The sequence below is a fragment of the Spermophilus citellus genome (genome assembly GCF_964194105.1).
Source record: "Spermophilus citellus genome assembly, chromosome: 10".
NCBI lineage: Eukaryota > Metazoa > Chordata > Mammalia > Rodentia > Sciuridae > Spermophilus > Spermophilus citellus.
The window spans coordinates 129,285,026-129,309,722 of NC_138197.1; the positions used below are offsets into that span (position 1 = coordinate 129,285,026).

At 37.0% G+C, this 24,697-nt stretch overlaps 1 protein-coding gene across 2 annotated transcripts in view; it reads right to left on the reverse strand.

Moving 5' to 3' along the window:
- The window catches only part of MRTFA (myocardin related transcription factor A), a 119,017-nt gene extending 103,694 nt beyond the window's left edge, over positions 1–15,323 (reverse strand). Inside the window, exon 1 of one of the 2 annotated variants that reach the window (XM_081310496.1) lies at positions 15,257–15,323. Coding sequence is in view for 1 of the 2 variants with exons in the window: in XM_081310495.1 (XP_081166621.1) it covers positions 2,657–2,702 (46 nt within the window). In the remaining variant the exon portion in view is untranslated. Of the gene's footprint in view, positions 1–2,656; positions 2,870–15,256 lie in introns of those variants that run through there. The other variant, XM_081310495.1, reaches the window with a different exon arrangement.
- Positions 15,324–24,697: the final 9,374 nt, after the last annotated feature.

The window sequence follows — 24,697 nt, forward strand, 5'->3', positions numbered from 1 at the left end:
CATCCCCAGCCCCTGCACATTCTTCTATGTAAAAGAATTTCAATTTTGAAAGTCATGTTTTCAACAGCACCTGCTTTGGGCAAGGACTGGCTAAAATCAGGATTGTGGTTAGAGGATTCCTTTCTTAATGCAAGAAGAGATCTCAAAATACTTTGAAGAATAAACCTATATATTAAGGGAAGTACACCAAGACAAATTTCATAATTCTTAAAAAAAATACTAAGTGTCTATCCTATGCCAACATCAGAAGTCAACATACAGATGAATATAATACCCTTGAGAAACTAATAATCTAAATAAGAAGACATGTAGAAATGATAATTCATGTATATAGTAAAGGTGTTACTGTAGAAAGGAGAAGGGTAATTAATTATTCTGAGACAGGTTTCCCAGAAAGGCAGCATCTAACTGGATCCAAAGCATCAGTAAGAGCCAAGCAATGAAGATGATGAAAACCTTTACAGATACACAAGTATGTCTCACCAAAATTTCTGAGCTCCAAATGAATGAAAACTGTTAAACAGTATAAGAGGTACCCTGAAACTTTGCTATCACATTCAGTATCTTAAAGTCTGATTTACAGTAAAAATTCTGCATCTTAAATTCTGTCTAAAGGGATTTAGTTACTTTTAAAATATGCAACAGTAGTTTCACCTATAAAGCTTATATTCATGGAAGTACAGATACTCTACTGCTAGAACATGTATGGCTCACCTGGATAAGGTCTAAATGGCTTGGCTTTTCAAAAGAATCACTGGCTTTTTGTTTGCCAAATTTTTATAACACAAGCTTTTCATTTCCTAACACAAGTGACTACAGTGTGTTCCTCGATAGCTGTCATATTACTTTTACAATCCAGTTTATGGCTACTGTATTTCAGAACACAATGGTAACAATCTGACAAAACCAAAACATTATCAAAGTTTTTGAACATTTCAGAATGACTTGAGATGTCAGTTTGTCATTACTCCTTCCTATACCCAGTTTCTCTGTTTTTATGAATACAAGGCAAAAGAAAAAAGTCCATGTACATACTCTTCTTGGCAGACCTTTGGTTCCACCTGTACCTAACGCCTTTGTCAATTTCATCCATACTTGTCTTACATACAATTGTCCCTTGAAAGTTTTATGAAGAAGCTGATTCAACAGATGGGTAACTAGCCTGCCCAACATATGTCCAAGGAAAAACAGTTCTTAAACAAGAAAATATTGAGTACCTCTCATTCCCTTTCAGGGCGGAGAACACTGAGACTACCAGGGGAAAACAATCTTTTAACTTTGCTACAAAAAGTTACTAGACTGAGATGATCTATAATTAACAAGGTGACCAAAGGAGGAAAAGACAGTTCAAATGCTAAAATCTATACCTCAAGATAAAATATGCAGTTGCCCACACATAGCAGAGAAGTGAAATATAGACAGGAAAAAAAATCCAAGTCAGTTTAACTGGGAGTTATTTCATCAAAGACAGATGGGAAACATTCAGATAAGCATACTCTCTTGTTTAGAACACAAAGCTCAACAGATTTGTGGAAGGAAAAGGAAAAGGAAAGGCAACCTGAAATACATAGCATATATGAACAGAAAACTTCAATAAGTGACTCATAATGGCTGTTTATGTAAAACCAGAAAGAACAAAATGATGGCAGTATCCTTCCTGTCTGCTCCTTCCCCATCCATAAGACTTAACTTGACAGTATCTGATCCTTCTTTGACTGATGCCTATCTGGGTCTGAAAACATACTACTTAAGTGATCCCCAAGGAGAACAGGGAGATCAATTCTGCCAGAACCAAGGAGTCTTCTTCTCCTTTAAGTGAGGCCAGTGGATGAGGAAGAGGTCCCCAAATGCCACTTGTACAAATCTTTTATCTCTGAAACAGGAAAACACTACAGATTATATTTTAGTAGAATTCTAAAAATAAAGAGAACATTCCCTATTTTTAGATATCTGACTTACAAGCCTAAAAACACTAAAAGTAAGAAAACATTAAAAAACTAACTGGAATTTTTAAGTGTTTTAAGAGACACTTGATTTGGAAAACTATTTTTAGAGATAGAATTTCAAAAATCTTGCATTCTTTCTGTTGACTGCCTTTTTATTTAAACTTCCCCATCTTCAAATTTTGTTCCCAACCCTATGTTTTATCAACAGTATGTCCAGAGATGCTATATAAAAAAATAAATATAAAAGTTATCACACAAAAGAAAAAGAACAGTTAAGAAAAAATTTAAAAGGTGCTTTCACAAACACAGAGTATAAATTAGTCATTAAAGACTGTAATGCCAAAAAAGACAGTAATGTATAAAACAACAAAAGCAATTTAATTATCTTTCATTAAAAGCAGTGTCACCAGCAAAAATAAAATGATTAAAGAAGACAAATAGTTTTTCTTTTCTCAAATAGATCTCCCCATTGAAGAGTCTAAAGATCAGTAAGCATGTAATTCAAAGCTACGTTTGAATAACTAGAATTTGCAGTTAGAGAAAAGATAGGGTTGTTTTAGCAATAAAAACCTGAAAATGTGTGCATTTTCTGGATCATTTATGTTTTATCTTTCTCCAATCCTAGTACAAATATGCCCAGCTTTTTTTTTTTTTTTTTTTTTTTAAAGAAGCCCATGGCAAATGAGGTTTTCAGGAAATAAGGAAATTACCTGACTGTACAGCCATCATCAACATCTCAGGTTCCAGCAGAGTCATTCCGGAGTCTCCTCAGAAACAGCAGCCCACAAATACAATGAAGAAAATCGAAGTCATACAAAAAGAATGTTGTCTTCAGAGGCTATGGAAGGCTTTCACAAATTCAATCTCATGCCGGTGCTCAAACCAGACTGTGAGAACTCATTCCTTCTCGGGCAGTTAACAATTTACCACCCTCCAGGCAAGTTAAGATGGCACAGGAGTTGCGTTACCGCTGACTGAGCCTAACACGCTCCCCTAAAGACAAGTGTGGTTAAGAGCAGTGAGTGAGCTCCTCCCCTTCCATTTGTCTCTAGTGGGAGGGGAAAGACACACAGAAAGACTTTCAGAAAACTGCTTTCACTCTCTCTTTTTAATATGAGGAGGTGGGTCTGTTTCAGAACCTTGCTATATGGGACTCGGGAGTTAATGCAGTTTAAGGCCACAGATTAACAGAACCCAAACAATTCAATCTCATGAAAGAAATGGTGACATACTGATCCATTAATGGGAGATGGGGAGAGGAATTAGACACATATTTAACATATACAAATAAATATGTAAACTAAGTACATTTTCTGGAAGAGAAATCCTAACAGTCTTTTCATCTGTGATATTTATAGATAACAGGCTAAGGAAGTTGAATATTTAACTACAGAAGCTCAACTATTTCTCCACCTCCACTCCAATTAAAATATCTGTTTCAAAAAGTCATCAGAATACATTCCGGAGCTGTAATCTGTTGCTCAGATCTGCCAGTCCTCTAAAAGAGCCCCTTACTTGCACCCATGTGAGACATGCTATCTGTGGACAGACAGCTTACTGATGTTGACTTTCTTAAAATACTTAATGTTCATGCTGGATATAGAGCAAATAGAAAGGCAGCTTCAATGTATGAGAATTTCCCTTCCCTGATAATGAAACTTCAGTCCTTCTTCCACTATCACAGAGCAGTTCTTCCGAATAAAAACAAACATGGGTATTTTATTGTCCAATGAAAACAAAAACCAAAATCCTTTTAAACTACATGTATACAATTTTTTATTGTCCCAAAATTAAAAGCTCATTCATGCCCTTTGTGGTACTTTTAATTATCATATTATTTCATTATAAATAATTGTATTAAGATGCCTTTTGGCAAATTTGAGGGACTTTTAAATAGCTGAAAGCTAGAAATCCATGTTTGGTCTGTTTATCTAGAATTTCTCAATCTTTACGGTGAAGTAGCAGCCCATATCTTGAAAGCCTACTGCTGTAACCTCAATGCAGCAAATACTTTAAAGCTTACATAGTCAAACAAATGATAAATGAAAGCATTAGGAGACCTTAAAAAAGAACAGTCTCTAAGTGAGTGAGAGCAATATTCTTAGAAAAGAGAAAGCAACGCAGAATTGGGGTGGGGAAGATTCTGTGGAAGAGAAAAACTTCCTTTCTTTCTCCAAGAACATGATGTTTAAAAGAAGAGCTCTATATAGAACTGTGGGAATGACTCAACTGGCAACAGAGCGGCAGCCAGTGTGGGCTGCATGCTGCTCTGAGAGGCAGCAGCATTCTCACTGGTCCCTTCTGGCACCCAAGTTCTCTGACTATCTTATGAAAAATGGGTAAATTTCAACTCAGACTACAAGAGAGTCTGGTCAGAGGTTAGCAACTGAAGGAGAAGCATCCCTAAAAGGTTGGGTCATTCCTGTCTCCCTCTGTGGGCTGTACGATTTGCTGTGTGAGTTTTTTTCAAAGACACAAGTTCTCACAGTTTTACCCTTAGAGAAAAATAAAGACAAATTATAAGATTTCTGCACAGAAAATGGTAGGAAGGGCATAGGGTTGCTTTCCTCCTGCCAAAACTCTTCTCTTTGGGGAGAAGAGTGCTTGCAATGCTCCAAGTGTCAATATCCAGCCCTATAGGAAATACTAACAGTTGCGGAATGGTAGAATGGTAGAATGGTAGAAATAAGAATGGTAGAAATAATAAAACAGCACATTTAAGTTGATTTCACTTCGCCACAGCAAGTCCACACCCATATGCACTTTAGGACAAAGGATCTAAAGAAAACCTATTTTTAAAATGGAAATCTAAAAAAGCAATCTTAAAAGAAGAGGAAATAAGGGGCTGGGGATGTGGCTCAAGCGGTAGCGTGCTCGCCTGGCATGCGTGCGGCCCGGGTTCGATCCTCAGCACCACAAACCAACAAAGATGTTGTGTCCGCCGAGAACTAAAAAATAAATATTAAAAATTCTCTCTCTCTCTCTCTCTCTCTCTCTCTCTCTCTCTCTCTCTCTCTCTCCTCTCTCACTCTCTTTAAAAAAAAAAAAGAAGAGGAAATAAGAAGCAACAGATATTTGCCTCATTGCTCAGATTTTGCATTTACACTTACAAGCATTGGCAAAGCAACAGAATCATTGTGAAAACAGGCTTTAAAACAGGGTTCACAGGGCTGGAGCTGTGGGTCAGTGGTAGAGCGCTTACCTAGCATGTGTGAGGCACTGGATTTGATTCTCAGCAATACATACAAATACAAGAATAAAATAAAGGTCCATTAATAATTAAAATGTATATAATAATTTTTAAAAAATGGGGTTCACAATTGTGAAGTCTGAATCTCTATGATTCAAAACAGCTTCGGTTCCACTATTTTTGGTGCAAACTGGTCACATTTCCAAAAAACAGAATTAAATTTTAATAAGGTCTCTGTACAAATGAACACGATTTTCAAACTAACAGCACCAAGGGAATGAAGGATAATGATCTTAATTTCCAAGAAAATAAAGAGTTTTGCATCTAATCATAACTCTCTAGCTAATCAACACAACTTTAAGATGATCTACAGTCTCTATTAGGAACATAATATAGTAGGATATCAGTAGAGTTTTTAAATGTAGCAGTTTTTAACTGGCTATAAAGAAATGCTTTTAACAAGGTTGTTAATCATAGCAATAATATAGCTTTGTGTTTAGCTTTTGCACCCTCACCCCACAGCAGCCCATGGCCTTTAATGTTCATAATGAAAAGGAACCAGCCACGTTTGTGTAATAGTTGATCTTCCCACTGGATTTAAGGCTTTCACTACTCTCCTTAAAACTTTCCATTTTCTATTTAGGAAAATTCCTTTCTGCATTTATCATGAAAAATTATTTTAGTATTATAATACTGATATTCTTCCTTTAAAGAAAAATGCCATGAAACATATGAACTGACAGGCCACAAAACTTCAGTTAATTTTTTTTCACTTTTTAACATGCTAAATACTCATTTAAGTTAAAAATTCTGTTTAATGGCCATTTATAAATTTAAGCACTATCACTGGTCAGTTTTGTATTACAAAATAACAGTATGTTATCTGCAGTGTAAGTATAGCACATTGTCAAATTCTTTTCCTTAAGGGCATAGTAAATGTACAGATAGTCACAGGATACTGTTTATAATGCATTACATTTCTAATCTATTATTCCTAACCTGTTATACATGTTTGCTGAGAGAAAAGAAGTAAATTTTTCTAATTATCTGTAAAATTATGCTAACTTCTACAAATAGGTATTCTAAATAAAATTTTTTAAAAAGAAAAAAAAAAACAACTTCCCATTTCCTAAATTTTCTTGAAAATCCCAGTTTCCTACCTCACTAACATTTCCACCAGAGTCCCAGATGGCTCCTCTTTCTCTCTCTGCCCCTCTCAGGGCCACCGCTTACATTTTTGTGTGTGTGGTACTAGGGATCCAATCCAGGGCACTTAACCACTGAGCTACATCCCCAGTACTTTTTTTTTTTTTAAAGAGAGAGAGAGAAGAGGAGAGAGGGGGGGTGGGGGGGAATTTTTTAATATTTATTTTTTAGTTCTCGGCGGACACAACATCTTTGTTGGTATGTGGTGCTGAGGATCGAACCCAGTGCCCCACGCATGCCAGGCAAGCACGTTACCACTTGAGCCACATCCCCAGCCCCCCAGTACTTTTTATTTATTATTTTGAGACAAGGTCTCACTAAACTGCTGAGGCTGGCCTCAAACTTGAGGCATCTTTGGGTGTATGGCACTCACCTATAATCCCAGACTCAGAAGGTTGAGGCAGGAGGATCATGAGTTCAAAGCCAGACTCAGCAATTTAGCAAGGCCCTAAGCTCAGGGAGACCCTGTCTCTAAATAAAATACAAAAAAGGGTTGGGGATGTGGCTCAGTAGTTAAGTGCCCCTGGGTTCAACCCCTAGTAAAACAAACAAACAAAAAAAAAAAAAAACTTGAGGCATCTTTATTTTGTTATCTAAAAGATCCACACGTCACCTGCCTTCTGGAAGCCTAAGACCCTGTGGCTCCAGAGTTAGCCCAAATACCCTTGAAGAGCACCCCAAAGAAATAAGCTTGATCACTATGCCATCATCAAGCTCCCCCAATCACTGAGCTGGCCATGCAGATGGTAGAAGCAAACACACTTATGTTCACTGTGGATGTCAAGGCCAACAAGCACCAGATTAAAAGATCTGTAAAGAAGCTAGCTCCATGAAACTGATGTAGCCAAGGTCAGCACCCTGATCAGGCCTGACAGAGAGAGAGCAGCATATGTTAAACCGACTCCTGATTATGATACTTTGGATGTTGCCAACAAAACTGGGATCATCTAAACAGAATACAGCTGGCTAATTTGAAACATGTAATGTTTTTACCTCTAAAAAAATCTAATTATCATACTGAAATTACAAAGGTAAGATACCTGGTGTTAAGCAAAGTGAAACATCCACAAGATTAACATGACCCAGCACAGGGAAGTCGCTCCAGGTCCTGGGCAGCTTCCCTAACCTGTGTAGCTTACTACTACTGAGAAGCCTAGTTGAGAGCTACAAACTTGGGAGAATCACACACTACCATAGGTATGTTATTATTTGGCCTTAGGATAGAAGGCTATATTTTCAGCTCACTTTACAAGGTATAGTAAATGTTGAGGGCTGCAATAACCATAAATATGAACAGCTGTCTCATTCATACTGTACACCTGCAATACTGTCACTATGCACAGTGTCAACACCAGTGGAGCAGCACAAAGACAAGGATGACTCAGACTAACACTGTTCCTGACCTCAAGACCCCTAGAGTGAAATCTATGATAAAAAATCCTTAATCAACAATTTTAAAAAAGGAAAAAGAGAAATGCTAAATTAGCATAAAACCAAACCATGAGCTGAACAAATGTAAAAGAAACAGCAATTGATTCTAACAAGAAACTTGGATTGCTTCTTACAGGAAGAATGAATGAGCTAGCTCTTAAAAAAATAAAGGCATCAGAGTTTATCCAGTTTTTTTTAAATTTCTATTAACCATAAAATAAAGTCAAAGGAACCAGTCTTGACTTGATCCAGCCTCTTATCCAGAGTACTGAGCATGAGGAACATGTAAGAAACTCTAGTACAAATTCCTGGCAAGTGTTCCTGGTCTGTAACTAGAATACCTGTGGAAGAACCTTTAAAATAATAAGAAAATGAACTGCGTGGTGAAATATGAAATATCCAGTGGCCACAAACATTTGGGGGAAAGGTTCCTCCTCTCTAGTAACTAAACAAATACAAATTGAAATGGGGGGGAAAAAAGCATGAGAAAATCCAGCAACACAAAGCTGGCCTTCTGACACAGTAACAATTAGCTCTACAACAGCATCTATAGTAGACCCACTTCAGACACAGTCTGCTCTCAAATTTGTTACACTTCCTAACACTCTCTGTAATGTAATAAATGCCTTCTTTTCTTACTTCCACTGCTTGCCTGGCCTCTTTGAATATTTGAGTTTGTACCTCTTGCAATAAATATTAATTAAAAAAATAGAAACTGGTCTTAGCATTTAAACAAGAATTGAAATGAAAACATTATGCCTGTCACATCAGCAAGTTTTTGTTTGTTTGTTCTGTTGTTATTTATAAGTGAGAATATCAAAGCTAATTAATGAACCAGGCATTCATACAAGGCTGACAGAAGTATAAACTGGTAGGCAACTTGAGATATCACTGGACAATGTATTTTTCAAGAGCCTCAATTCTTTTTTTTTTTTAATATTTATTATTTAGTTGTAGTTGGACTCAATAACTTTCTCTCTCTCTCTCTCTCTCTCTCTCTCTCTTTCTTTCTTTCCTGCTGAGGATTGAACCCAGGGCCTCAGCATGCTATGTGAGCACTCTACCGCTGAGCAACAACCCAGTTCCCACAGCCTCAATTCTTAATAAGATCTACAAAGGACTGTGTGGCCTAGCCCCTAACTACTCATTTCACATCACTGTCTCCACAGACATCCTGGAATTCTTTTAGTTTTTTCCTGCCAATTTCCCCCGTAACCTTTGCTTGTCCCCCAGCCTCTCATATGCTATTTATTCCTTCTTTCTCTTTGGCAAACAACTGCTTGCGCTTTGGCCCTCAACTTAAATCTTTATCCTCTAAGAGGTCTGTCTTGACCAACACTTTACTATATCAGAACCTTCACACAAATCTCTGTTGTTCTGTTATTACAGAATTACTGTGCTTTTTTTATTATTTTTTTTTTAGTTGTTGATGGTGGACCTTTATAATATTTATTTTATATGCAGTGCTGAGAATTGAACCCAGTGCCTTACACATGTTGGCAAGTGCTCTACCACCGAGCCACAACCCAAGCCCCTTATTGTGTTTTTTTTAAATTGTGCTTTGTATTATTGTGCTTTTTTTAAAGCAATTACCAAAGTCTATAACTATGAATTGGCTTATATAACCCTTTTTTCAATCTTTTTCTGTCACAGAACTATAAATTCTATGACAAAATTCTCTAGATGAGAATTCTTGCTCATTACTAGTACTAATACATAGTATTCAATACTTATACTAATACTTAGTATTCAACTGAAATCCCTAGTCACTGAATAAATTTTCAACATAAAAATGGTCAAAACCTTGAAGTCAGTGTCTCTACTTCTTAAGAAAGAAGAAACCTAAAATGTAGAAAAGGCTTTAAAAGATATTCATCCAAACATTAATGTGTAACAAATAGAAAATGGTTCAAATGTTCAGTGGAGGAAAGATTAATTAAATGATGGCACAGAATAGAATGTTACACACCCTTTGAAAAGGCTACTTATAAAAATATTTCAACGACACAGGAAAAGTGTTAAGCTACAAATACTAAGTGAAATAAACAGGACACATAATTGAGTTCACGATACAGGAGGAATAAGTATGTCCCCCCACTTCACTCCCATTCTCCCCTGCTTTCTTTCTGGCCTATCTTCCCAACCCACCCAGTGCTGGAGACAACAGACTCAGAGAAATTGTATCTCTACCCTTTTCAGAAAAATACATGGGACTAGCAACAATACAAAGGAGAATTTTTAAAAGATAACATTTTCAACAATATATAAATATATGAAACATCTAAATATAAATGGAAAAGTAAATTCTTCCCAAATTAGATTATAGATTTAATGCAATTCCAATCAAAATCCCACAGTGATTTTAAAATTCATATGGAAATACAAAGAAAAACACTCTTAGGGAAAAGGAGTTATTCTCCCCATACAACAGGGCTTAATACAGTTATCATAACTAAAACTATAAAGTTATTGCTGAGCATAGTGGTATACACCTGTAATACCAGCAACGTGGGAGGCTAAGAAAGGATGATCACAAGTTCAAGGGCAGTATACAGCAATTCACAGCACAACCCTTAGCAATTTACCAAGATCCCATCTCAAAAAAAGAAAAAAAAAAAAAAGGACTGGTGATGTACATCAGTGGTCAAGAGCCTATGGGTTCAATTCCAAATACAAAAAAAAAAAAAAAAAAAAAAAAAAACCCTGAGAGATATTAGTGCAGGCAAAGACAAACAGATCAACAGAAGCAATCAGCAAGCTCAAAACCACATCCACCCAAAGATAAGTCCTTACTATGTAAAAGGTTACTCTGCTGATCAGTGGAGAAAGAAGAGTAATTTCAAAAACTGGAAATTCGTTTGGAGAAAATAAATTATATTGAACCCTGTCTCAACCCATACAAAGCATTATTTCCAGAAACCCAAAATACAAAATTAACTAATTATAAAAGACTTGATTACATAAATGTTTCATCCAAAGATCCCACAAAGAGGGTAGGGGATGTAACTCAGTGACAGAGTGCTCAATTGTCACAAGCAAGGCCCTGACTCAATCTCTGGCACAACCCAAAAAATAAATAATACACATACATACCATAAAAAAAAGATAAAGAAAAACAAGCAAGGGAAAAGATATCTGTGACACATTTAACAAACTAATATTCAGACTATTTTTTAAAACTCCTTTTATTCAATAAGAAAAAAATGATATTAGAAAAAAATAGGCAATAGATTTAACTTACCACTTTACAAAAGGAAATCCATGTTTGATAAGAAAATACTCAACCTCACTAGAAAAAGTAAAGTAAAAATCAAGAATGTGATAAGAGATCTTTATATAGCCAGCAGAGTGGAAAACTTCAAAAAAGACTCACCAATTCCAAATGTTGGAAGGATATAGGGCAGTTAAATTTTCATATGTTACTGGAAGGTATGTGAACTGGTATAATCACCTAGTAATGATATATAAAACAGAAACTTCTAAGTCCTGGGTACGTGTGCACATGCACCAGGAAAGATGAAGGAGATTCACAACAACACTGGACTAATAGCCTAAAAGTAAAACAACCTAAATATGTACCCGCGGAATGGAATTTTTAAATTATGGGATAGTTATCCAGGAAAGCTTTCCCTATAAAGCAATGAAGATGGATAAATCATAGTTATATACAAGATGAATAAATACCGCCTATATTGAACTAAAGAGAAATACAGAACTATTCCATTCATATAAATTTCAACTAACCTATACTGTTTAGGAATGAATATAAAGTTGGTAAAAGAAATTATTTTCCATTATGATACATTTATTAACTAGGGGCCAGAACTCCTTGAGTTGGAGCCAACGGGCTGGATCTTCAAAGGGAAGGTTTTTCCAGGCTTCTCTAAGCCCAGGCTGAACAGGATCTTCAGGCAGACCAAATATATCTTTTAGACCTAAGTGTTCAGCTTCAAAGAAGACAGAAGAGTTAAAACAAAACAAAACAAAAACCACACACACCTTGAAACTTCTTACCAACTTCTAACTCCACCCTCTCAACACACAGTGTGGCATACCCATTCAAGAAAAAGTCTGTCCTTCAACTCCAGGGTCCACTCTGTTCTACAACACCACATTTTCCAGGGTCACAATCTTCTCAGAGATTTTTCATGTCTGTTTCTACCCAAACCTTTTTACAAATGACCACGCAAAGACTGAGTGTAAAATATATAATGATTTTCTCACAAGCATATTCAGTCTTTCTCCCCCTGGGCTGAATGCTAACAAGACAAAATTTAGGAGGCAGGTATAGAAAGATAGCAAAGGGTCAGCACTGAAAAGGCAGCGGCTAGAAAGGTAGAGTGAAAAAAGCTACAGAAAAGATAATGTCACAGTTGTCAATGGAGGAAGCTTGTTTTAAGTCTGAGGGAGTGGCCAACCATGTCAAATGCTGCAGAGAGGTGAAGCAGGATGAAGACCACAGAGTACCTACTCCAATTGCAACAAAAAGAATGCTAATGAATGGCAGTGGCAGTTTTTGAGAATAGGCAGTGACAGAAACCACAACAGTGAAGTCTGGGATATGAGAAAGCAGAGGGAGAGACTTTTAATTTTTAATTTATATGCTAAGGGGAAAGTTCAGAGAGAAGGGTGAGGATACCCCAATACTTCAGCTCAAAATCAGTATCTGCCATCTTCTCCACTGAGATGACTCCACTGACACCAATTTTCTCCACTTCCTGTCCAAATAGTAGGGAACTGTTTGCCATCATTGCCTTCATTGTCATTCCTCCCACCCCAAAGGAATCTTGGTCCCAACTCCTGCCCAGGGAAAAGACAATACTTTAGAACCAACCTTCACATCTCTATGGGAACTCAGCTCTATCAGTTAACTTTTTTCTTTGTCTCCACTCTTTCCCTGACTCCTTCTTCTTAAGATTACAGTAAGTAATAGAAAACACTTTTAAAGAAATGAAGCAAGATATTTCAGCCTTAGGGGGGAAAAACACACAAAGTTCTAAGTAGTGGGGGCAGAGGAGGAATAAAACTTTTGACATCTGTCAGCTCTCATGGCAGTGGTCAATACTTAAAAATATGTTGCTTAAACTTTGGATACACAGAGGGGAGGGAGGGGAAGGGTGGCGGTAGTGGGATAAGAAAGATGGTAGAATGAGATGGACATCATTACCCTAGGTATATGAATAGTATGACTCTACTTTATGTATAACTAGAGAAATGAAAAATTGAGCTCCAGTTGTATATACTATGAATCGAAATGCATTCTGCTGTAATATTCAAATTAGAACTAATTAATTAAAAAATGTTTAAGGAGCTAGATATGGTTAACCTGATTTAATGTTATGTAACATATACTGGTTCAAAATATGACATATTAGTCTATAATATGCACAATATTACATATTGCTCTATTAACATGTATAATATTTATGTTTTTATGTAACTATAAAAATAAATCTCATTATTTAAAATTAAAAAAAAAGATTACAGTAAGTTAGGAAGCTGCCATTTGGAGTGGAGGGGGTGAAAATTACAAACGAGAAAAGAACACACAAAAATCTCCCAGATGAGCTAGGGGTAAAGATCAGTGGTAGAGCACTTGCCTAACACTCATAGGCCCTGAATTTGATCCCCTGCACAGCTTACATACATACACACAATCTCCTAGAATGGAGATTTCTTCTGTTTCACAAACACTGCTATTAACTATGGATATAAAAACAGTTCTTGCCTCTTGAGACAAAAAAAGTAAACCATTCTTCTAGTCATTCAGTAATATTTACTGGGTGCCTACTCTGAGCCAAGAGTCAGGTATATATCAATTAATAAAATGAAGCTTTTTCCTTCATGAAACAGACAATAAATAAATGATGAATCATAAGTGCTTAAAAAAAAGCAGGATAGAGAGTAATGGGGGGGGTGCTATTTAAGAGAAGATTGTCAGGGAAGGCCTCCCTAAGGAAATGATGCTTGTGCCAGGATTTCAGTGAAGGTGCTGGTGCAGGGCATGTTTGATGTGTTCAAGAAACAGCAAGAAAGTCAGTGTAGCTAGAACAGAATAGGGTAAGCTAGAAAAAAGTGATAAGAAATGAGGTCAGAAAAGATACCAGGCCATGTCATCACAAATAAGATTTCATCACAAGCCTCATGGGAGGGCACTGCAGGATTTTGGGAGGAGTTTAACAATGATTTTGGTCTTCACAAGCTCATTCACATGGCTGAGTAAAGAATTCCAATTAAAATAGACCGTGATGAAATGTTCGTGACTCTGACTTAGCAAAGACTTCTCAAAAACACTGAGACCTGAACAGAATCCTTAAGGACAAGTAGAGACAGTAAGAAGAGTTAGGAGAGAAAGGACATCCCAAATAGAGGGCATTGCATGTTAAAAAAAAAAAAAAAGGCATAGGGATTTTGAAAAGGTTTGGCAGGTCTATGCCCTGGCATGAAAAGAAAATAGTTTATTAAAAATACCATTTATAACATCTACCAAAAATAAGAAACTCAGCAATAAACTAATAATATATACATGGCCTTTATAGAGAAATGTATAAAACTGCATAAGATATTAAAGAAAATTCACTTAATCAGAGATAAAATAAATTAATGAGCAAGAAGACCTGTACATTTAGAAAAGCCGATTTTCCTCATTTACTTATAAATAATATATTTCAAATAAAAATCCCAACAGATATACCAAAAGAACATGAACAAGAATTTCACAGCAGCAAGATTCATAATAGTCCTTAAGTAAAACAGCTTAATATTGGGCACTGTAGCACTTGACTGTAATTCCAGCAACTCAGAAGGCTGAGGCAAAAGGATCACAAGTTCCTAAGTTTGAGTTCAGCCTCAGCAACTTGGCAAGATATTGTCTCAAAAAATTAAAAAGGGCTAGGAATGCAGCTCAGTGGTAAATCTGAGTTAACCCCTAGTACCACCCCTCAATACCCCCACACATATACACAAAAAAAACAAAAGATCAACAGTAAAATGGACAAATAAATTGAACTGCTTTATATCCACAGAATGGATTGCTTATATAACAATGAAAATTAATTATAGCCACAAACAAATCAACATAGATGAATTTCAAAAATATATCGAAGAAATCACCATTATGTGATTCCATTCACATAAAGTTTAAAAGCAGAGACTTGTTTACTATTTAATCTCTAATCTTAATTAGGAAAGTTCAATAATACATAAGTGTTCAGTAAGTATTTGCTGAATTAATTAACTCATGGGAAGAACGGGGTGGGGAAAGCAAAGAAGTGGGAAGATAAATCAAAAGCAATTATAGCAACACAGGCAGAAAATGCAGGGCTTATCATGATCACCTAAACTTACCACTATTTCTCTATTTTATAAGAAATATTAAGATTCTTAAAAACCTTCAAGAGACATGAAGTAAAGAATCTGTAGCATTAGAAACATCCAGATCCTGGTTCAAATCAGGAGATGCAATAATTCCATATGATCTCACCATTTTTCCGCTCACTAAGTGGAGGTAAATTGGGATTCCTGCCAGGGTGAAGGCCCAGGGTCAGCTCGGGCTGCAGGGAGAGCTCCTGCAATTCATTGGCAACCGCTTCACTCTGGGGGCTGGGGGCCGCAGACAGGGACACCAGCACAGGTTCATCATCATTTTCGCCAGCCCCTCCTCCGTCCAGGCCATTCACAGCAATGACGGAAGGGGGCAGGCACACCACACTGGAGAAATCCACTTTGGCTTTCGTGATGGCAACCTAGAAATGGAGAAACAAAAAGTTTAGGTGGTACCATAAAGAAATCACACCATTGAGTATATGCTGAATACTAACATTATAAATTACATAAGCGGAAAACCACCATTATTCTTAACAGCTTTTTGTAAAGCAAGCTAACACTGTTATTAAATATGCTCACAGAATGAGTGCATTTCAAGTTTCCCACTGTCCTCCCTACTAGTTCACTTGGGAGGACAACACACAAATGAACTAAAAACACTGTACAAACATATAATGAGCTAAAAGGAAACACTGGTCAGGAGAAATAACTGAGATAAATGTTACTGAGCTAGGGTTGTGGCTCAGCAGTAGAGAGCTCGTCTTGCATATGTGAGACCCTGGGTTCGATCCTCAGCACCACATAAAAAGAAATAAGTGAAATAAAGGTATTGTGTCCAACTACAACTAAAAAAATTAACATTAAATAAAATAAATAAGGGGCTGGGATTGTGGCTCAGTGGTAGAGTGCTCGCCTACCATGCATGAGGCACTGGGTTCGATCCTCAGCACCACATAAATGTAAAATAAAAATATTGTGTCCACCTGAAGCTAAAAAATAAATATTAAAAATAAATGTTACTTTCCAACTACTAAGGGAGAGCATCTTGAGAAATAGCATTTAGAGAGTAGCTCCATAGTATTAAACTATCATATTGTACCAACATATCTGAGGGAGGAAAATTCTTAAAGAAAACAGTTTCCTGGGCTGGGGATGTGGCTCAGTGGTAGAGTGCTCACCTGGCATGCTTGAGGCACTGAGTTCGATCCTCAGCACCACATAAATGTAAAATAAAGATATTGTATCCACTTAAAACTAAAAAATAAAGAAAAAGAAAACAGTTTCTAAATCATTCAATTCCATAAAGAAATACCAATACATGGACTGGGGTTGTGGCTCAGTGGTAGAGTGCTTGTCTAGAACACGGGAGGCACTGAGTTCAAACCTCAGCACCACATAAAAATGAAATAAAGATATTGTGCCGATCTAAAGTAAAAAATAAATACTAAAAAAAAAAAGAAAAGAAAAGAAAAAAGAAATACTAATACAAAGATATCTATTTGATAATGGACATTAGTTCAAATAATTTAACTTAAATGAATATTCAACCATGGTACCCCAAACTAGGATGTTAAAAACAAAATACCTAGAAACATGAAAAGAACAAAATATTTAAAATGACAAAGAGCCAGGTGTGGTTGCACAAACCTATAATCCTGGCACTAGGAGGCTAAGGTGGGAGAATCACTTGAGCCCATGAGCATGAACCAGCCTAAGCAAGAGAGTAAAACCCCACCTCAGAAAAATAAAATTTAGAAATAAAATTTTAAAAAAGACAAAGATATAAATAACATAAAAATATTTTCAACAATAATTAAATATTTTCAACAATGAGAATTAATAATTAATTAAAATATACATATTCAAGCCAGTGCTGGAGAGGCTGAGTCAAGAGAATCATAAGTTCAAAGCCAACCTCAGCAACTCAGCAAGACCCTGTCTCAAAATAAAACATAAAAAGGCTGGGGATATAGCTCAGTGGTTAAGCACCCCTGGATTCAATCACCAGGTACTCTCCTGAAAAAATATAATATAATATAAATTGAGAATAACTTTTACAAAGCATTTCAAAAGTGGAAATATATATATTCTAAAGTTGTGTTTAAGACCTAAGAAAAAACTAAGACATAATAGGTATAGTCATATAAAAATAGTACACAGAGCAAAGTATATCAAAACACAGAACAAGGGTTATGTCTGATTGAACTATAAAAGTTGTTTTCTTCGGCGGCAGGGGCGGGGGGGGCTGGGGTTGTGGCTCAGTGGTAGAGTGCTTGCCTAGCATGTGTGAGGCACTGGGTTTGATTCTCAGCATAAAAACAAACAAATGAATAAAGGTCCATCAATAACTAATAAAATTTTTTAAAGTTTTTTCTTTCTTCTTTCTAAATTTATTTTTTTATATTTATTTTTTGTATTCTTTTTAAAATTTTTTTTCAGATGTCAATGGATCTTTATTTTATTCATTTTATTTTTAAATGTGGTGCTGAGAACAGAACCCAGGGCCTCACACATGCTAGGCAAGTGCTCTGCCACTGACCACAACTCCGGCCCCAACAATATCTTTATTTTATATTTATTTGGTGCTGAGGATCAAACCCAATGCCTCATGCTTGCTAGGCGAGCACTTACCACTGAGCCAAACAAAACTCCAGCCCCCAAATTTATTTTTAAGTCAACAAATTAATTGTATGTATTTATCATGTACACATTATACTTTCAAGCATATACACATTATGGAATAGTTATTTACTTTCTTATAGATTCCAAATTCTCACTAAAACTGTTGCTTTTGTGATTAAAAAAAAAAAAACAGCTATAGTTCTTGATCTAGAAATGGAAATGCCCTGGGAGTTCCCTACAGACTGTAGCAAAGACTTTAAAAAACAACAAAATGGGGCTGGGTTTTTGGTTCAGTGGCAGAGCACTTGCCTCGCACATGTGAGGCACTGGGTTCTATCCTCAGCACCACATAAAAATAAACAAAATAAAGATATTGTGTCCATCTATAACTACAAATTTAAAAAAAAAATATACCACCTAGCCATAAAATTTTTAAAAGCCAGTGAAAACTAAAAGACCATTAAAATCTATCTTCATGTAAGGCAACAGTGTCCCCAAAACTGACTGCAGTTCTGGCTGATCTATTTCATAAATATAAATTAATTGGAAAAGGTCCAGATGAGAGTAATGAAGATGGGAGGTGAAATTATAAATAAAGTTAATAAGAAGGAATTTCTACTCAAAAAAAAAAAAAAAAAAACAACTGGGGCTGGGATTGGGGCTCAGCGGTAGAGCGCTCGCCTCGAACGTGCGAGACCCTAGGTTTGATCCTCAGCACCACATACAAAAATAAACAAGTGAAATAAAGGTGTTGTGTCCAACTAAAACTTAAAAAAAAAAAAAAAAAAACTGGAAGAAAATTTGGGAAATAGCATTTAGTGAGTAGCTGCATAGTATTAAAGTATCATATTTACAAGTTACACGTTCAACAGAAAAATATTAAAGAATAAATATTCAAAGAGGTAGTATGGAAAAACACTGGGAAAAGGGTTTCTTTAAGGGTGTGAACAGTTTTAGGAATTCGAAGCAAATGTCTACTAAGAAAATCCAGAATCTAACCTTCAAGGAATTATTTTCCATCTTGACTATGATTTATCTTTATTTAAATAATATCTCTGGGTGTATTAGAAAGAAAATTATATAAGAGTAATTTATTTGGCTCAGTATTCTCTTTGCCTTTGATTCTGAAAGAGCATGTTTGCTTTCTTTAACAACAGCCATTGCAGACTAAAAATGTCAATTTTATTTAGTTAGTTAGCTAGTTGTAGATAGACACTATATCTTTGTTTTATTTATTTATTTTTTATGTGGTGCTAAGGATCGAACCCAGTGCCTCATACATGTATGGCAAGCGTTCAACCACTGAGCTACAATCCCAGCCCTTAAAAATGTCAATTTTATGACATTTGTAGACCCCTTGCAACCTGACCTCCTTAGGACAGCAGTCCTCAATACCTTTCCCACCTTATCTATCTCATATCTCTCTATATACAGACATTTATTATACTATTCTCTCTACATTTGAGTATGTTTGGTAACATTCTTATAATATTTTATTCAAAATAATATTATTCCATAGAACAAAGACTTAGTAAAGCATAAATTAAAGGTGCCTTAACCTTGACTTTAAGAAACAGGCCAGAAGTATAAGCACTGACAAAAGAAAATGTACACACTGATTTATTTCTCTAGCAAACAAACTTCTCTCTACTCATTTTCAAATGACTAAAAGGAGAAAAATCCCAGTACACTGTGACAATCTATAGAACAAGCTCCAAAATGTTGAGGGCTAGCCCTAGAGGATTAAGCCCTCGTATCAATTCCTTCCTTACTGTAAAATTAACACCATGTTTTAGTATTGTAGGTTCATAATTCTACTAAATCCAAAACAAAACTTTGTTTTTCATCAAAGGATCACTAACTCTAATTGCTGGGCTGCTGATTCACATAGGATCAGTATCAGCCAGAAAAAAAAAAAAAAAACATGGGGGCAGGGTCATCTCCCACAACCCATCTGTTCCCTCTCTTGCTGGCCTGATTCGCCTCATCTTTCCTCCATACCACCCAACCCCCTTTGGGGGCTGCATGCCTTCTGCCAGCACAGAGCAACATATGTAACCAGAAGCAACAGCACAAAATGTTGTTAGGGAAATGGAAGAGCTCAGGCACACAGCTGATAACTCTAAAATACAAGTCCTAGACTAGCAGGATCCTTTATTATGGCCCATGACAGGACTGGTTTCATGCAACCAAATGGCAGGGCTCTTCTGAAAGTGGAACAGTTTTTCTGAATATAAGTTTTTCTGTATAAAAAATTGTTTTAATCAACTGGGCCCAGTGGCACACACCTATAATCTCAGCGGCACAAGAGACTGAGGCAGGAGGATCGCAAGTTCAAAGCCAGCCTCAGCAATGGCAAGGCAAAAGGTAACACTCAGTGAGATCTTGTCTCTATAAAATACAAAACAGGGCTGGGGATGTGGCTGGGGATGTGCCCCTGAGTTCAAACCCCAGTACCAAAAAAAAATAATAATAAATTGTTTGGGGGCTTGGGATGTGGCTCAAGCGGTAGCACACTCGCCTGGCATGCGTGTGGCCCAGGTTCGATCCTCAGCACCACATACAAAGATGTTGTGTCCGCCAAAACACTAAAAAATAAATATTAAAATTCTCTCTAAAAAAAATAATAATAATAAATTGTTTTAATCAATTAATTACCTTTATTCTAACTAGGCAGATGTTTCCTTTTATTCTGATTTATTTTCAATATAGTATGTAAATCATGAAAACTCTTGGTGTCTAAGCAGTTTTTTGGTTTTTTGTTTGTTTGTTTTGTGTGTGTGTGTAATTGACATGAAAGAGCTGGATAAGTGTTTCCTGAGAGCCTACCACATATATACTAGGTAAGGTCCCACGTACCATAGAAGATAAAGATGATAAAGGAAATAAGTTTTTTATTTCCAGTTTTTATAGGTATAGACAATGCAACATTGAATATGGAAAACAAGTTTGTTTGTTTGTTTTATTTTGGACTGGGGATTGAACCCAGGCAGGGGCGCTCTACCACTGAGCCACATTCCCAGCCCTGTTTGTATTTTATGTTAGAGATAGGGTCTCACTGAGTTGAGTGGCTTTGAACTCTCAATCCTCCAGCCTCAGCCTCCGGAGCTGCTGGGATTACAGATGTGCCCCAGTGTGCCCAAATGGAAAACAAGTCTTGATTAACTAACTGCTCTTAACCTCTGTCACTACCACCCCCACCATCTTCAGATGTCTTTAAAACTATTTTTCAGTACTTCTAAAAATGGCAAAGAAAAAGTCTTCCTGATTCCTGTTCATGTTGGAGATCATCTAAAAACAAGGAGTACATCAAATAGAAAAATAAATAATCTATCTCAAAATCATAGAATTTTGTGCTCGGTGCTCGGTGGTGGAGCACTTGCCTCAAACATGTGAGGCAATGGGTTTGATCCTTAGCACCACAAAAATAAATAAATAGAAGTTATTGTGTCCATCTACAACTAAAAATTTAAAAAAAAAAATGGAAGAGTGATGTGGCAGACAAAAGATTGCTACAAATTCTAACACCTCCCCCTCCCACTGACAGGTGGGATCTATTCTTCTCCCCTTGAATCTGAGTTGGCCTCCACATTTACCAATAGGGTATAATGAAAAGAGATGTTTTGTCAGTTCTTAGTCTAGAATTTAAGAGGATTGACAGTTAATACCTTGGATTCTTGGCACCCTCTGCCCCCACATAAGAAGTTCCACTACCCTAAAAGAAAGACCTTTAGAAGAGGTCTCACGATACAGAGGAAGAAAAGGGGTACAGCTGATAATAGACTTTCAGATATCCCCACAGGTGTCAGGTACATGAGCAAAGCCACACAAGCACAGTCATTTGCTGAATGTCAAAAAGTGGGCATCACATCACATAGGCCCAGGTTAGCAATGTAAGGAACAGAAGAATTTCCAAACTAAGCCCTGCCCAGATTTCTCAACAGCAATACTGTAAATGCTTGGTATGATCCTAAGAACTTAGCAAGACCCTGTCTAAAAATTAAAACATTAAAAAGGCTGAGGATGTGGCTCAGTGGTAAAATATCCCTGTGTTCAATCCCTGAGAAGGAAGGAAAAAAAAAGAGAGAAAGAAAGACCGATGACCTACAATTACTTACACAGCCTAGGAACTATTAATCAAATGTGAGGACATTCCGGGTAATAAAAAAATTTTACTCCCAAGTAACTTTTTCAGAAAGTTTTCCAGATGTGTTCCACCAAAAACCAGGGAATGATCAAAGATAAAAAGACAAGAGGATCCAAGCATCAGGAACTCCAACCCAGGAGAAAAAGAAGCAAGGCAAAACTCAAAGGCAGGCCAAGAAAGTCACAAGCACAGACCAGAGCAGAAACAAAGGAACTCTAGGAGGAAAATCTCAGAGTGCTATGGTTGGTTAATCCACCTTTTAGTGATGGTGGTGGTGGCTCTGGGAACTGATTACACCTAGCATACTTCACCATTGAGACACATGCCCAGTTTTTTTTTTGTTTGTTTTTGTTTTGTTTTTTGTTTTAATTTTGAGATACAGACTCTGTGAGTTACTGAGGCTGGCCTCAAACTTGCAATCCTCCTGCCTCAGCCTCCTGAGTCTCTGGGATTATAGGTGTGAGCCACTGCACCCAGCCAGGGTGCAGTGGCTTGAATGTGTCACCCAAAAGTTCCTGTGCTGGCAACTTAATTCCTGAATTTACATGATAAAAGCATTTGGAAGGGGGGCCTTTGGGGAGCAATTAGGATTAGATGAGGATAGTGGGACCACCATGATGGCTAGAGTGATTTCCTAAGAAGAGGAAGGGACTTGAACTAGCACTCTTGCTTTGTCTCACCATGTGATGCCCTCTACTACATTTTGATGCAGCAAGGCAACCTGCACCAGATGCGGGTGTCATGTTCTCAGACTTCCCAGCTTTCAGAACTGTGAGCTAAATAAACTAATATTACTATAAATTATCCAGTTTCTAGTATTTTGTTATAGCAACAGAAAACAGACAAGGCCAATGGATAAATATCTTGATAAATTATCTAATAAGCTTAACCATGTAGAAAATTGTAGGATTTTCTAAGGATGTAGCTCATGGGAGAGTGTGTACTTAGCATATACAAGGTCCTAGTTTCAATCCCTAGCATCACAAAAAACAAACAAATTCAAAATGATATTTAAGACTTGAGAGCCTCAAAAAGTACAGATAGAATTACTGGCACTTATAGAGAAAATTGAGCAAAAATTTTGCTACAGGCAATTATCAACTTCAGGAAAAAAAAATTTACAAGAAAAGGAAACTCAAATAAAACCATAAGATACCATTATGCTAAGCAGTGAACAATATTCATACATTTTATAATAATGTCAACATTGAATTCATATTTAACCAAAAACTATAATACAGCCTCTTTGGAAAGATGGCAAAAGGGATGAGACAACTAAATTTTCTTTTACTATAATAAGCAGTGAGTATATAAGGTCTAAAATCACTATTGAGAAAACACTGTAGTGGGGCATGGTGGTGCATGCCTGTAATCCCAGCAGGTGGCGCATGCTTGTAATTCGAGCAACTGGAGAGACTGAGGCAGGATTGCAAATTCAAAGCCAGCCTCAGCAATTTAGGGAGGTCCAAAGCAATGGAGGAAGACAAAGGGATGAAATGTGGCTCAGTGGTTAAGCACCCCTGGGTTCAACCCCCACTACAGAAAAAAAAGGGGGTGGGGGAAAGAGCCAACATGTACACATATTTAGAAACATGGAAGAGAATACCAGAAGAGATTTTGCCCCAGGAATTGCTTAGCACCTTGCCTTTGCTGAGGCTAAATGTGAACTCACGATACTCCTGCCTCAACCTCCCGAGCTGCTAGGATTATGGGCGTGCACTGTGGTGCCCAGCTCCAGAAGAGTTTTGAGGTAATTGCTTCTAAGTAATAAGACTGGGGTAAGGGAGAGTCAAACTTAGAGAAAACCATACAGTTCTCAACTAAGTGGCAAACCAGTGATACAGATATCCTAATGCCAATAAATTATGTGGCTCTGAATACTTCAGGTTTTCAGTTCCTCCTCATTCTAGTGGGAATCAAGTCCCCCAAGTCTTTCCTCTTCCCCCAACAAAATGGATAACAGTAACCATATAACACTACCTCTCCAATTACAACAGTGCAAGGCCCTTCTCTACTGCTTCATTTCTCACCACTCCCCTTTATATGCTCCAGCCACATACACCTGTTATGCTGTTCTATACCTGCCACTGCCCAGAGTTACCTTGACTTCCCCAGCCTACTTCTCCCTTCAACCACCCCTCCAACATGTTATGTCTCCATAGACCTTGGCTTGCTGCTATCAGTGCTTACCCTTGCTATATAATGATAAATGCCCCACTAGACAGTAAGTTCACTGAAGAAACTCTGCTTTACTGTCTTTTGTCTCAAGTATCTAGAAACAACCCTTGAAATTGAATAGGGGCTCAATGAATATTTAATTTGCTGACTATAATAACCTCACAGCAACCACATCATATATACAAAGCCAGCATAGTTACAGAACAAAAAGAGGAAAGAGGATTCTATAACAAGTAGGTATAGAAATATATAGAAGTTCAGAAAAAGCTTCTGGGAAAGGCAATAACATTTGAGAACAGCTACTAGGGATGCTGAGGCAAGAGGAACACAACTTTGAAGCCAGTCTGGGCAAATTAGTGTGGCCCTATCTCAAAATAAAAAATAAAAAGGACAGGGGTTGTGGCTCAGTGGTCTGGTGCCCCTGAGTTCAATCCTTGGGATATTTATTTATTTATTTATTTAATAAATGAGCAGGATTAATGAGAGGGGAGATATGTCCATGTTTGCTTATGGGAGAGGGAGGTATCAAAGACTATCCAAGATTTTAACCTAGAAAAATTGCAAGAATGGTATTCTGGGGCTGGGGTTGTGGCTCTGTGGTAGAGCCCTTGCCTAGCATGTGTGTGGCCCTGGGTTCGATCCTCAGCACCA